The 13,374-nt window shown below is 45.8% G+C and overlaps 1 protein-coding gene across 1 annotated transcript in view; it reads right to left on the bottom strand.

Moving 5' to 3' along the window:
- The window catches only part of GPATCH1 (G-patch domain containing 1), a 50,835-nt gene that overhangs the window by 18,501 nt on the left and 18,960 nt on the right, over positions 1-13,374 (bottom strand). Inside the window, exons 9-12 of the mRNA XM_024238288.3 lie at positions 10,602-10,681; positions 5,259-5,463; positions 2,148-2,447; positions 278-456 (exon numbers count right to left, since the gene is read on the bottom strand). Coding sequence (XP_024094056.2) covers positions 278-456; positions 2,148-2,447; positions 5,259-5,463; positions 10,602-10,681 — 764 coding nt within the window. The remainder of the gene's footprint in view (positions 1-277; positions 457-2,147; positions 2,448-5,258; positions 5,464-10,601; positions 10,682-13,374) is intronic.

Genomic DNA, 13,374 nt, shown 5'->3' with positions numbered 1-13,374 from the left:
CCTGGCCAATATGGTGAAACCCCATCTCTACTAAAAATACAAAAATTAGATAGTGTGGTGGCGAGCGCCTGTAATCCCAGCTACTTGGGAGGCTGCGGCAGGAGAATCGCTTGAACCCAGGAAGCGGAGGCTGCAGTGAGCCGAGATCACACCACTGCACTCTAGCCGGGGCGACAGAGAGAGACTCCATCTCAAAAAAAAAAAAGAAAAAACAATTTTGGCTAGGCAGTGCTTTAATATTAAAGTTCACCAGGTAAGGGACATGGTGACAACAGACCTCTTGGTCTCGAGGGACTTCAACCTGATCTGAGTCATCCTCCTCCTTGGCGTGAGTGAACCTGGAGGACAAGGTCGAATGGGAAGACGCATACAGCAGGGCCGCCCGGGCAAACTCATCCCGCTCGCGGCCTCGCTCCCACTCTGTCATGCTGGGGTCCAGACAGCGTTCCAGAGCATCTGCAGGGCGGAGAACAAGAAGCAGCTTCACTTTGCAGAAAAACATGGGGCTTACAAGAGAACATCTGCTGGGCACCACTGTATCCCTGTATATTTCATAAGTCCTTATCCTTGTTTTTATGACTATGGGAATGGCGAGGTATTTGGCAGGTAATATTGCTCTTTCCTTCAAAATTGTGCTTTTTTAAAAAAAATTTAGGGCAGGCACAGTTGTTCATGCCTGTAATCCCAGCACTTTGGGAGGCTGAGGCGGGTGGGTCACTTGAGGTCAGGAATTCGGGACCAGCCTGGCCAACATGGTGAAACCCCATCTCTCTTTTTTCTTTTTTTTTTTTTTTTTTCTGAGATGGAGTCTCGCTCTGTCTCCCAGGCTGGAGTGCAGTGGCATGATCTCGGCTCACTGCAAGCTCTGCCTCCCACGTTCACACCATTCGCCTGCCTCAGCCTCCCGAGTAGCTGGGACTACAGGCGTCCGCCACCATGCCTGGCTAATTTTTTGTATTTTTAGTAGAGACAGGAAACAAAAAATTACCAGGCGTGGTGGCACACACCTATAATCCCAGCTGCTCAGAAGTCTGAGGCAGGATAATCACTTGAACCTGGGAGGTGGAGGTTGCAGTGAGCTGAGATTGCAGTGAGCCAAGATCCTGACACTGCACTCCAGCCTGGGCAACAGAGCAAGACTCTGTTCAAAAAAATAAATAAAAAATTATGTATATATATATAAAAAATATATATTTTATATATACTTTTTTTTTTTTTTCGGTACAGGCAGGATCTCACTATGTTGCCCAGGCTGGTCTTGAACTCCTAGGCTCAAGCAATCCTCATCTCAGCCTCCCAAAGTACTGGGATTACAGGCATGAGCCACCATCTCCAACCAAAATGATGCTTTATTGAATTCTGTCTACCAAACATAACAGAGAAAACCATTTGAGAGGCTAATGGTTGGTTAAATCTTCAGCAGTAAGGAACTTGTCACCACTCCCAGGCAGTGATAAGTTCACCTCAACCACATCCCTATGTTTTGGCAGAAAAACACTCTTTCACTAACCTTTTTTTTTTTTAAAGCAAATAAACATTAGTGATGTAGGTTCTTAGTAGAGAGTTAAGGCACAGTAAATAGACTTTACATTCCGCAAAGATCTGTTTTTAAAAAACAACCCTGTAATTTACTGATAACCTCTCACGAGGACTACTGCATACAACAACAACCCCTTTCCTCATTCTTGCCCTATTTACTTCACAGATCACAAAGTGATGTTTTCCCTCTGTAACGGTTCAATAGCTAACTATTGTTTTAAGTCAAATTTTAGACTATGAGTCAGGAGTGGATGGTTAGGATCTTCAGATGAGGTAGAAGATGATATTGATATGAAATGTGAATACAATGCTTGTAGCAGTCAAGCACTTGCAAACACCAAACGGCCTGTAAGGACCGGCCACCGCCAGCTGTGTTCTCGACTTAAACAGCTAGCTTTGGCCTGAGATATGGAGGAACGTAAGCCAAATGTTCTTGCTTTCTGAGGTCAAGAGCCAAGGCCTGAAACCTCTGCACTATTTGCAGCAGGATAAAGCAAAAACACTGACAGAACGGTATACCTCAACTGTAAATATGGGTCTAGGATGAGAACAGTGAGAATATGACCCCGCCCTGGCCGAGATATGGGACACCCAGGCCCAGCACCCACCTTTCTGACCCTGTTTCATGTGTACTAAGAACTCTTCGTATCGCTTTTGCTTTTCTGGATCTTTGGCGAAAGGCTTGAAGTTGCTGGCTTTTAGGGTGGCCATCCCACCACCTAATGCCATGTGCCAAGAGCAGTGCCCAGCAGCCGCTGCAGGGGAGGGCTGGGCTCTGCTGCTCTGAGCGTTCTGGGCCAGACTCCTGGCCTTGAGCTGAGCTGCTTTCAAGTCAGTTGCCTGCTTCATTTCTTTGATTCTCTCTTTGTCTTTTTGGGACAGAAATTCTAACACTGAAGTAGCTGAACCTAAATAAAAACAGTAATTAGAAGAGATGAAAAGAGTCATAAGACAACCACATTTACGTTTCTCTGTACATACATTTCAATATCACAAATTTACATAATTGGGGATGAGTATTTTATGTTTAGTGTTTCATTTATATTCATATATCCCTGTGGACTAGACAGTGATAAAAATTGAGATTCTTCTTCTTATTTTTTTTTTTTAGATGGAGTCTTGCTCTATTGCCCAGCCTGGAGTGCAATGGCACGATCTCAGCTCACTGCAACCTCCCGGGTTCAAGCGATTCTCTTGTCTCATCCCCCCGTGTAGCCGGGACTACAGGCATGTGCCACAATGCCTGGCTAACTTTTTGTATTTTTAGTAGAGACAGGGTTTCATCATGTTGGCCAGGTTGGTCTCGAACTCCTGACCTCAGGTGATCCACCCGCCTCGGCCTCCCAAAGTGCTGGGATTACAGGCGTGAGCCACCACACCCGGCCGATTCCTATGTTTTTTTTGAGACATGGTCTCACTCTGTCACCTGGACTGGAGTACAGTAGTGTGATCATGGCTCACTGCAACCTCCACCTCTCGGGCTCAAGTGATCCTCCTACCTCAGCCTCCTGAGTAGCTGGGACCACAGGTACACACCACCATGCCCGGCTACTTTTTGAATTTTTTGTAGAGACAGGATTTCACCATGTTTCCCAAGCTGGTCTCAACTCCTGGGCTCAAGAGATCATCCCACCTTGGCCTCCCAAAGTTCTGGGACTACAGGCATGAGCCACTGTGCCCAGCCAAGATCCCTGTTTTATAGTCAGCAAAAATGGAAGTTAACACATGCACACTTACAGGGCACGTGAGTGATCCCAGGATTGGGAACCTGACATCCCCGGCTCCAGACCTGCAGTCCACCACCACTAGCCCTGGTTCCGAGCACAGCTCCCCAGCAAGCCCTCAATAATGGCACAAACACTCATGAGTGCCAACTCCATGCCAGGACCTGGCCCAGGAGCTTAGAGGGCAGTGGAGACAGGAAAGAAGCCAAGGAGCAATACGCTGGTCCTCAATAGAGGAGGGCTATGAAAAAAAACAGGATGATGTGACTGAGGGGGGCTTGCGTGAGCGGGCTGGTAGAGGGGACAGGCAGATAACCAGATTATATGGTGGTCGGGGAAGCTGGAAGAAAATAACATTCGAGATAAGTCATAAGCTAAAAAAAAAAGAGCCAGATTCACAAAAATATGAGGGAAGAACAGAAAGGGAGGTACAGCAAACACAAAGGCCCTTAGGCAGTGTCATGGGTGATGGCATGTTCAAGGGGAGGAAAGGAGGAGGAGGACGCTACACTGTGGGAGGGTAAGGGAAGGTGGTGGATGGTGCAGCCTGAAAGGCGGGCAGGGGCGGGGCCGCACAGGGCCTCGTGGGGAGCCTGGAGGTTTCTGTAGGTGGGAGAGGTGCTGGCTGGTATAGTTGGCCTCATCCAGCTGCTGGTGAGGGGAACAGTCTACAGGGGGATGGACAGGAAACAAGGAGACCACCAAGGAGACTGCAGCAACGGTCCAGGTGGAGGAGCGGGGCTCAAACCCGGGAGGCCACGGAAATGCAGATGAGTAGTGGACGGAACCCCCACACATGTGGGTAGAGCCGAGAGGACTCACTGAGGGCTGAGGAGGGTCAAGGAGGGTGGGGGAGGACCGAAAAGAGAGGAGCTAAGAATTAGGCCTCCCAGGGGAAGGGGGGAGGGATAGCATTAGGAGATATACCTTATGTAAATGACGAGTTAATAGGTGCAGCACACCAACATGGCACATGTATACATACGTAACAAACCTGCACGTTGTGCACATGTACCCTAGAACTTAAAGTATAATAAAAAAATAAAAAATAAAAATTAAAAAAAAAAAAGAATTAGGCCGCCTACATCCTAGTCCGAGCAGTGGATCACGGTGGCACCATTTCCTGAGATGAGAAGACTTAGATGAGGAAGCGCAGTGTGTGATGGGGGTGGGGAACCAAGGGTTCTGTTTGCCAATTATACGAGATACCTATTGTGTTCCCTATGGCAGTGAGACCCGAGCCCCTAAGAGTCCAAGTCCACCTCTCATGGTGGGTCTTTTCTGCTGCACCCTGCAGGGGATTCTCCATATCTTTCCAGACTTTCAGACGCATTCATCCCTTTCAGACTTTTGGGAGAAGAGTTACACAATGCGATCCCCAGGAGGAAGAAAACATACTCTCCCAGGCTGTGCAGAGAAGGGGAAGGCACCTTAACCACATTCCCTGATAATTATCACAAGTCTGAAAACAGCTGAGCTTACAACAAAAGTTGTGATTTGAATGACATCAACCAAACTGAAGGTGGAAAAACAAGCCTTGGCTGGGCGCAGAGGCTCACACCTGTAATCCCAGCACTTTGAGAAGCCAGAAGTTCCAGACCAGCCTGGGCAACATAGTGAGCCCCTCATCTCTATTTAAAAAATGTGCCAGGTGTGGTGGTGGCACATGCCTATAGTCCCAGCAACATGGGAGTCTGAGGTGGAGGATCGCTTGGACCCAGGAGTTCCAGGTTATAGAGAGTTATCACTGCCATCAGCCTGGGTGACAGACCTAGACATTATCTCAAAATAAATAAGTTTAAAAATAAAACTTAAAAAAAGAAGTAAAAGATATGCACACTATTACGTATGCCATTTACAATAAATAGTGTTATTTCCACAGTTTGGGAATACAAATTCATGTAAAAAACTTCAGTGGGAAAACGACAACTTTCCATTTTGATTTTGATAACTCGAGTTATGTGAAATGATTTCCGTCTTCTCCATGGCACATACCTTGAATAGGCGTCTCTCCAAGCAACTCTGCCCGTTTGGAGGCATTCAGTTGGTGCTTACTGTGTGTCCCTAGGTCAGGCGTTGCCTTTCCAGCTGACTCTGATAATACCTGCAGTAAGTGTGAGTTTTCAGAGGTGGCGGCCACCATGGGTCTGAAATAATGCACTGGTCGATAGTCTCTTGGCAACTCTGGAGGTGGATAGATCTTAACAAAACAAGACAAAACCCAGAAAAAACAGGCTGCAAGATCATGTGTGATTTAATCAGGAAAACCTGTTACCTCTGAGCCTTGTTAAAACCCCGCCCCTTCCTGGGTTAACACTCAGCAGGCCGGTAGCACAAGAACAGGCTGGCCAGAGGTCCAGCCAGCATCCCCTCTGGACCTGGAGGGTCACGAGAACCACCGTGTTCCAGTGGTCAGGCATTTCGAATATCCTCCCACCTATTTCTACAGAAAGAAGCTAATGTGCCTGTTTTATAGGATAAGAACTATAAAGATGACAATAGATGATAAATGTCAGGGCCTACAGGTAGGGCTGGCCCACTGTACATCAGAAAATTTAGAAAAAATACCATTCAAAGCATGGAAGAAAAATAATGGCTGGGCACAGTGGCTCACACCTATAATCCCAGCACTCTGGGAGGCCAAGATGGGAGGATTGCTTGAGCCTGGGAGTTCATGACGAGCCTGGGCAACAGAATGAGACCCTATCTCTATAAAACTAAAAAAAAAATTTTTTTAAATAATAGTCGGGGCCAGGCACAGTGGATCATGCCTGTAATCCCAGCATGTTGGGAGACCAAGGTGGGTGGATCACCTGAGAGCAGGAGTTCAAGACCAGCCTGGCCAACATGGTGAAACCCCATCTCTACTAAAAATACAAAAATTAGCCAGGCGTGGTAGCGCACACCTATAATCTCAGCTACTCGGGGGTGCTGAGGCAGGAGAGTCGCGTGAACCCGGGAGGCAGAGGTCGCAGTGAGCTGAGATTGTGCCACTGCACTCCGCTGCAGAGCTGAAACAGAGTGAGACTCCGTCTCCAACAAAAAAAAAGAAAAACAAATAAATAATAATAATAGCTGGGCACAGTGGCTCATGCCTATAATCCCAGCGCTTTGGGAGGACAAGGTAGGCGGATCACTTAAGGTCAGGAGTTCGAGACCAGCCTGGCCAACATAGTGAAACCCCGTCTCTACTAAAAATACAAAAATTAGACAGGTGTGGTGGTGGATGCCTGTAATCCCAGCTACTCGGAAGGCTAAGGCAGGAGAATTGCTTGAGCCTGGGAAGCAGAGGTTGCAGTGAGCCGAGATCGCACCACTGCACTCCAGCCTGGGTGATAGAGTGAGACTCCATCTCAAAAATAATAATTAATAATAATAACTGTAGTTATTTTTAAATTCAGAATTCTTTTTTCTAGTTATGTTTCAGTTGCAAATTGAAGCTTCAGGCTTTCTTTTTTCTTTTTTTTTTTTTGAGACAGAGTCTTGATCTGTCGCCCAGGCTGGAGTGCAGTGGCGCGATCTCAGTTCACTGCAACCTCCACCTACTGGGTATGCAGTTCTCTTGCCTCAGCCTCCCAAGTAGCAGGAATTACAGGCACGCATCACCATGCCTGGCTAATTTTTGTATTTTTAGTAGAGATGGGGTTTCACCATGATGGCCAGGCTGGTCTCAAACTCCTGACCTCAAATGATCCACCCACCTCAGCCTCCCAATGTGCTGGGATTACAGGCGTGAGCCACCACGCCTGGCCTATTTTTTTCATCCAAGATATTACTATGAATAATGTGAGTAGAGCCAAGAGGACCTGGCCCAGGAGCTAGGAGGGGAGTGGGGACAGGAATTTAAAAACTTTAATTTAAAAGTTGACGGAAGTGAAATGAAAATCTATTTGGGAAATATGGGGATTTTTAATACTGACAGGCATGAATGATGGCACAGCAGACAAGGTAAAGGAAAGTACTAGATATTGTTAAATAACTGCATTAAATGGTCTCCCTTGCTCTTGGTCTAACAAATCCACATGTGTTTATTTAAGCTATTTTCTAGACTTTTCTTTACTATTTTCCCCCCCAAATTCACACTGAAATGTTCTCTAGATTTTTAAGCTACGTGAAAGCTGAAGTCCATGATGAAGTAACCCTGTGGCTGAAAGCACTGACCCCTCTCTCCCGGCCCCTCTCTCCTCTGGCTCTCAGGCCCAGGTGCATGCTGGACTCGCCTGAGGAGTTGTAACTATACTGATGCCTGCGCCCCACCCCAGAGAGTCTGCTATAACTGGAGTTCCCCAAGCTCCCCAGGTGGTTGTTAAAGTGCAGAGCCCGGGTCAAGCCCCTGGCACAATGAAAGTCCATGAAAGAGTGGTGTTATCATTGTCAAGAAATCCTGTTTTTTTTTTTTATCACCTTAGCTTCATCACCTTCTGGAGACACACCCCCAAATCAGCCAGAAAACACTCTCATATTACCACCACACAAAAACCCAGACAAACATGGCAGAAAGGAGGAGTGTGTCCACAACTTCTCTATATCCTCCATGGGATTCAAAGTATTTCTTTTTTTTTTTTTTTTTTTTTTTGAGACAGGGTCTCTGTCGCCCAGGCTGGAGTACAGCAGCCAATCACGGCTCACTGCAGCCTGGACCTCCCGGCCTCAAGCAATCCTCCCACCTCAGGCCCCCAAGAGGCTAGGACTACAGGCACATACCAACCACGCCCAGCTAATTTTTTTTTTTTTGTATTTTTTGTAGAGATGGGGTTTCGCCATGTTGCCCAGGCTGGTTTCGAACTCCTGGACTCTAGCAATCTGCCTGCTTTGGCCTCCCAAAGTGCTAGGATTACAGGCGTAAGCCACCATGCCCAGCCTTGGATTGAAAGTATTTCCCTCTCTTTGTCTGCCAAATCATTGTTCTGTTTGACCTCTAGATTCAGATCTAGAGAACCATCTAGATCTGTATGTGAAAGGCTAGATGAACACAGCCCTCCTCTAAAGAATTCCTGCCCAAAACCCTACTCCAGCGAACCGCCAGGAACCCCCAGGACTGTGTCTCTCCACTTAGGGATCTTTGCCAACGACTCTGTGTTTGTGTATCTGCTACCTTTGTTGGATGGGAGCTACCTGGCGCCAGGCTGGCCTATTTATCCTAAGGACCAGTGAGTGCTTCTCCATCATTTTTAAACCATGCTTCCTTTTCTTTTTTTCTTTTTTTTTTTTTTTGAGACAGAGTCTCGCTCTGTCACCCAGGCTAGAGTGCAGTGGCACAATCTTGGCTCACTGCAACCTCCACCTTCTGGGCTCAAGTAATTCTCCTGCCTCAGCCTCCCGAGTAGCTGGGTTTACAGACACATATCACCACGCCTGGCTAATTTTTGTATTTTTAGTAGAGGTGGGGTTTTGCCATGTTGGCCAGGTTGGTCTCGAACTCCTGACTTCAAGTGATCCATCCGCCTCAGCCTCCCAAAGTGTTGGGATTATAGGTGTGAGCCACCGTGCCCAGCCTTATGCTTCCTTTTCATACATGTAAAACACCTGCATTTTCCTTTAATGTTATTTGACATTTCTAGTAATAATAGCAGCTTACTGTATGCCCAACACTGTCCTAGATATATTCTGCTGGTTATCACAACACATGAACTATCACAACGAAACAAATCAAAGCTGTCCTCTGGCCTCCCGTGTCCCAGACAAGCACAGGCCAAGCCTTAGAGGTACTGAACAAATGTTTGCTGAATAAAAAAACAAAATGCTGATTAAAGCGTGAAACAATCTAAAACAGGAATGCTGACAAGGCAGATGGCCAGGCGCCCCTCCTGGGCTGGCCAGCACCCCAACTCCCTCCTGAGTGTGCCTGTGAGCATGTGACTTTGGTGGTTACAGGAAGAACGCCACATGGCCTAAGAGCTTCACATGTGGCTGTGACAGCATCTCACAAAAACAAAGTTATCTGCAAAGGCACGCAGAGCTCTCCTCCAACTTCACCCACCTGCACACGGCTTCTCTCCCTTCTGCTCGGCCCCAGCTGAGGAGGCCAGGGAACCTGGCCCCTACTAGCTTCAGAGCATGGGGAGGAACCAAGGCTATGGGTTATCCGGCTTTCTGAATGTTTTCTACTTTTCCTTAATCTACATTTCCCCTAGAATCATAGCAATTTCATTCTTCTTTCTAATGTATGTCTCTCTTCATGTAAATAACCACTTACTTGAAGTTTGAATTTAAAACATTAGCGGTCGGGCGCGGTGGCTCACGCCTGTAATCCCAGCACTTTGGGAGGCTGAGGCAGGCAGATCACAAGGTCAGGAGTTTGAGACCAGCCTGACCAACATGGTGAAACCCCATCTCTACTAAAAATACAAAAATTAGCCGGTCGTGGTGGTCCATGCCTGTAATCACAGCTACTCAGGAGGATGAGACATGAGAATCGCTTGAACTTGGGAGGCAGAGTTTGCGGTAAGCCGACATTGTGCCACTGCACTGCCGCCTGGGCGACAGAACGAGACTCCGTCTCAAAAGAAAAAAAAAATAGCAATTAGATACTTTTATCACAATGTAGCTACTGACTGATATTCCCTTTTTTTTTTTTTTTTTGATATGGAGTTTCGCTCTTGTCGCCCAAGCTGGAGTGCAATGGTGTGATCTTGGCTCGCTGCAACCTCAGCCACCCAGGTTCAAGTGATTCTCCCTGCCTCAGCCTCCCGAGTAACTGGGATTACAGGCGCCCATCACCATGCCTGGCTAATTTTTGTACTTTTAGTAGAGATGGGATTTTGCCATATTGGCCAGGGTGGTCTCAAACTCCTAACCTCAGGTGAACTGCCAACCTCAGCCTCCCAAAGTGCTGGGATTACAGGCATGAGTCACCACGCCTGGCCAACTGATTTTTTTTTTTTTGAGACAGAGTTTTGCTCATTGTCCAGGCTAGAGTACAATGGTGTGATCTTGGCTCACCGCAACCTCCATCTCCTGGGTTCAAGTGATTCTCCTGCCTCAGCCTCCTGAGTAGCTGGGATTACAGGCATGCAACACCACGCCTGGCTAATTTTGTATTTTTAGTAGAGATGGGGTTTCTCCATGTTGGTCAGGCTGGTCTTGAACTCCCGACCTCAGGTGATCCACCCACCTCGGCCTCCCAAAGTGCTGGGATTACAGGCATGAGCCATTGCACCTGGCCCTGATATTTCTAATGTAGAATGTTTTTCTAGACAATCATTAGTAACCAGGCTGTTGTTTTTTGAAAACAGAATGTACTTATCTTTCCTGTTGTTAATAGAACTCAGATCGGATAGCAGCAAATATTTTAAGAACTAAACCAGTAAAAAAAGAAAGAAAAAAAGTTTTTCTTACTTTCTTAGAAGATAAAGGTTTAGAAGCCAAGGAAAATCCATCCAAAATTTTGCCAATGTATCGAAGGTCTTTCTCTGATTCTACAAAATGATGTCATAGATTAATTCCAGAAGTAGAGACGATTAGAATAAGACAGAACACGTCAGCATTTTACTTCTTATCTCTAAGAACATAAATAGTACGTATCATACATGCTATCACTCAACAGCAGCAGTAAAGGGAAGAACAAGTGGCAAGCAAAGCCCCACACCTCTGTTGACTCAGTGACTAGGGCCCAGCCCACACCGCCCTCGACAGATTGGGCTACCCAGGTCACAAGGCTGTGGTCCTCCAAGACAAGTACATTGATGTGACTTTTAGAAAAAGTACCTTAGGAGCACCAAAGGATATACCCCGTGGAGTAAAAGATCAAGAAAAACCACCAAGAGGACAAGTATGGAGGAAAATACAAATCACAACTGTGAGCGCGTCATGTGTAAAACTAGGTGAAGAACTACAGGGTGACTACCTGGCCATCTCCTTAGCAACAATCCAAATAGGGATGAAAGGCAATGCCAGGTCAGCCTGTAATCTTTAACAAGACATAAAGATCACAGACAGAACTGAATGACCAATGCCCTCTGACCTGGAGGTGGGGATCGTCTCCTGGTCATAGAGACAACCCCATCAACAAAAGCTCTTTGATTTGATTCTCAAGGTTTTCCTGCACGTACTGGTTACGCCAAAAGTCCGTATAAATGAACTGTATTCTCTGCACTCAAAAGCCCCTTCTACATGACAATCACAAGCTCTTTCACAGGCTAGGAGCTCAGGCCTGAAGCAGGAACAGCCCGCAGTGCAGATGAGCTAAAGCTTTTAGCCACTGATCATTCAGCACCACCACATCTCTCCCCTCCCCACAAAACCATTCTTTGTGCTTTGACTCCTGCTGGGCTTTTTTTTTTTTTTTTTTTTTTTGAGATGGAGTCTTGCTGTGTCACCAGGCTGGAGTGCAGTGGCACAATCTCGGCTCACTGCAACCTCTGCCTCCTGGGTTCAAGTGATTCTCGTGCCTCAGCCTCCCAAGTAGCTGGGATTACAGGCATATGCCACCACACCCAGCTAATTTTTGTATTTTTAGTAGAAATGGGGTTTTACCATGTTGGCCAGGATGGTCTCGATCTCCTGACCTCATGATCTGCCTGCCTCAGCCTCCCAAAGTGCTGGGATTACAGGCATGAGCCAACGCACCTGGCATGTTGGGCTTTTTTTTTAAGCTTCTAGAACTTACTAAAAGTTCTTCAGGTAATGTGGGATTCAATTTCACATTCTTGGAATTTGTATTATCTCAAAACCCAGAAATTTCATGTTTATGAGTTCATTCTGAAGAATTCTGAAGAAATAAACAAATGTACATAAAGACAGAATCAGAAAAATATTCATTATAGCCCTATTGATCATGGAAAAAAAAAAGAGAATTTAAAAATCAAACATGACCAGCCGTGGTAGCTCACGTCTATAATTCCAGCACTTTGGGAGGCTGAGGCAGGCGGATCACTTGAGGTCAGGAGTTCAAGACCAGCCTGGCCAACATGGTGAAATCCCCATCTCTACTAAAACTACAGAAAATTATATGGGCGTCAGCACTCTGGGAGGCTGAGGCGGGAGGATCACCTGAGGTCAGGAGTGCAAGACCAGCCTGGCCAACATGATGAAACTCCGTCTCTACTAAAAACACAAAAATTAGCAGGGTATGGTGGCAGGCGCCTGTAATCCCAGCTCCTTGGGAGGCTGAAGCAGGAGAATCGCTTGAACCCGGGAGGCGTAGGCTGTGGTGAGCCAAGATCAGGCCATTGCACTCCAGCCTGGGCAACAAGAGCGAAACTCCTTCTCCAAAAAAAAAAAAAAAAAATTAGCTGGGCGTGGTGGTGCACACCTGTAATCCCAGTTACTCAGGAGGCTGAGGCAGGAGAATCACTTGAACCCAGGAAGCAGAGGTTGCAGTGAGCCGAGATCATGCCACTGCCCTCCAGCCTGGCTGACAGAGTGAGACTCTGTCTCAAAAAAAAAAAAAAATTTAAAAATGTAAAAAATCAACCACGGAGACTGGGTAAAATAAAGATAGATTCACTGAACAGAAAACCATACAGTCAAAACTACAGATGTTGTGGCCCTGCAGGGTGGGAGAGAGGAAGCTGAGGGAGAGAGGCCACAGCAGAGAGGGACAAGGACAGGCTGGGAGCCCAGTGGAAGGAGTGAGAACCAATCAGCTGGCGGCAAAGCTGGTGCACGAGGGAAAAGTGAAAGATGTGGCTCAGCAGGCAGACTTAAATATATGTCATTACATATCATTAATTATCAAAGGATTGATATATTGTTATTAATATGTTGTATAATATTAAATATAATTTATATTAACAGATATAGGATATTATCAATTTCATTCTCCCACCACTTTTAATAAATAATTAATAATTAACATATATCAATACATTATTATGTATTAATGTATTAGCATGTTACATAATATACTGACAGTACTGATATATTAATTATATAAAATATAAATCATATACAATATATAATGGTATATTGATTATAATATAGTACTAAAATTAAATAGTATATTGTGATATATTAATATATCTTCATTTAAGTTATATAAAAATAATCCATAGTTTGGGGAGATAAATCATAAACTATAGGGAGGCAAAAGAAAGAAGGCTCAGAAGCTAAATGACTCAGGGGAAAAAAAAAGAAAAACATTTGAAGGATAATAAAAGGAAGTAAGCAC

This window comes from Pongo abelii, chromosome 20, assembly GCF_028885655.2.
Source record: "Pongo abelii isolate AG06213 chromosome 20, NHGRI_mPonAbe1-v2.0_pri, whole genome shotgun sequence".
In the NCBI taxonomy this organism is placed as follows: domain Eukaryota; kingdom Metazoa; phylum Chordata; class Mammalia; order Primates; family Hominidae; genus Pongo; species Pongo abelii.
This window is presented reverse-complemented; position numbering and strand designations above follow the sequence as displayed.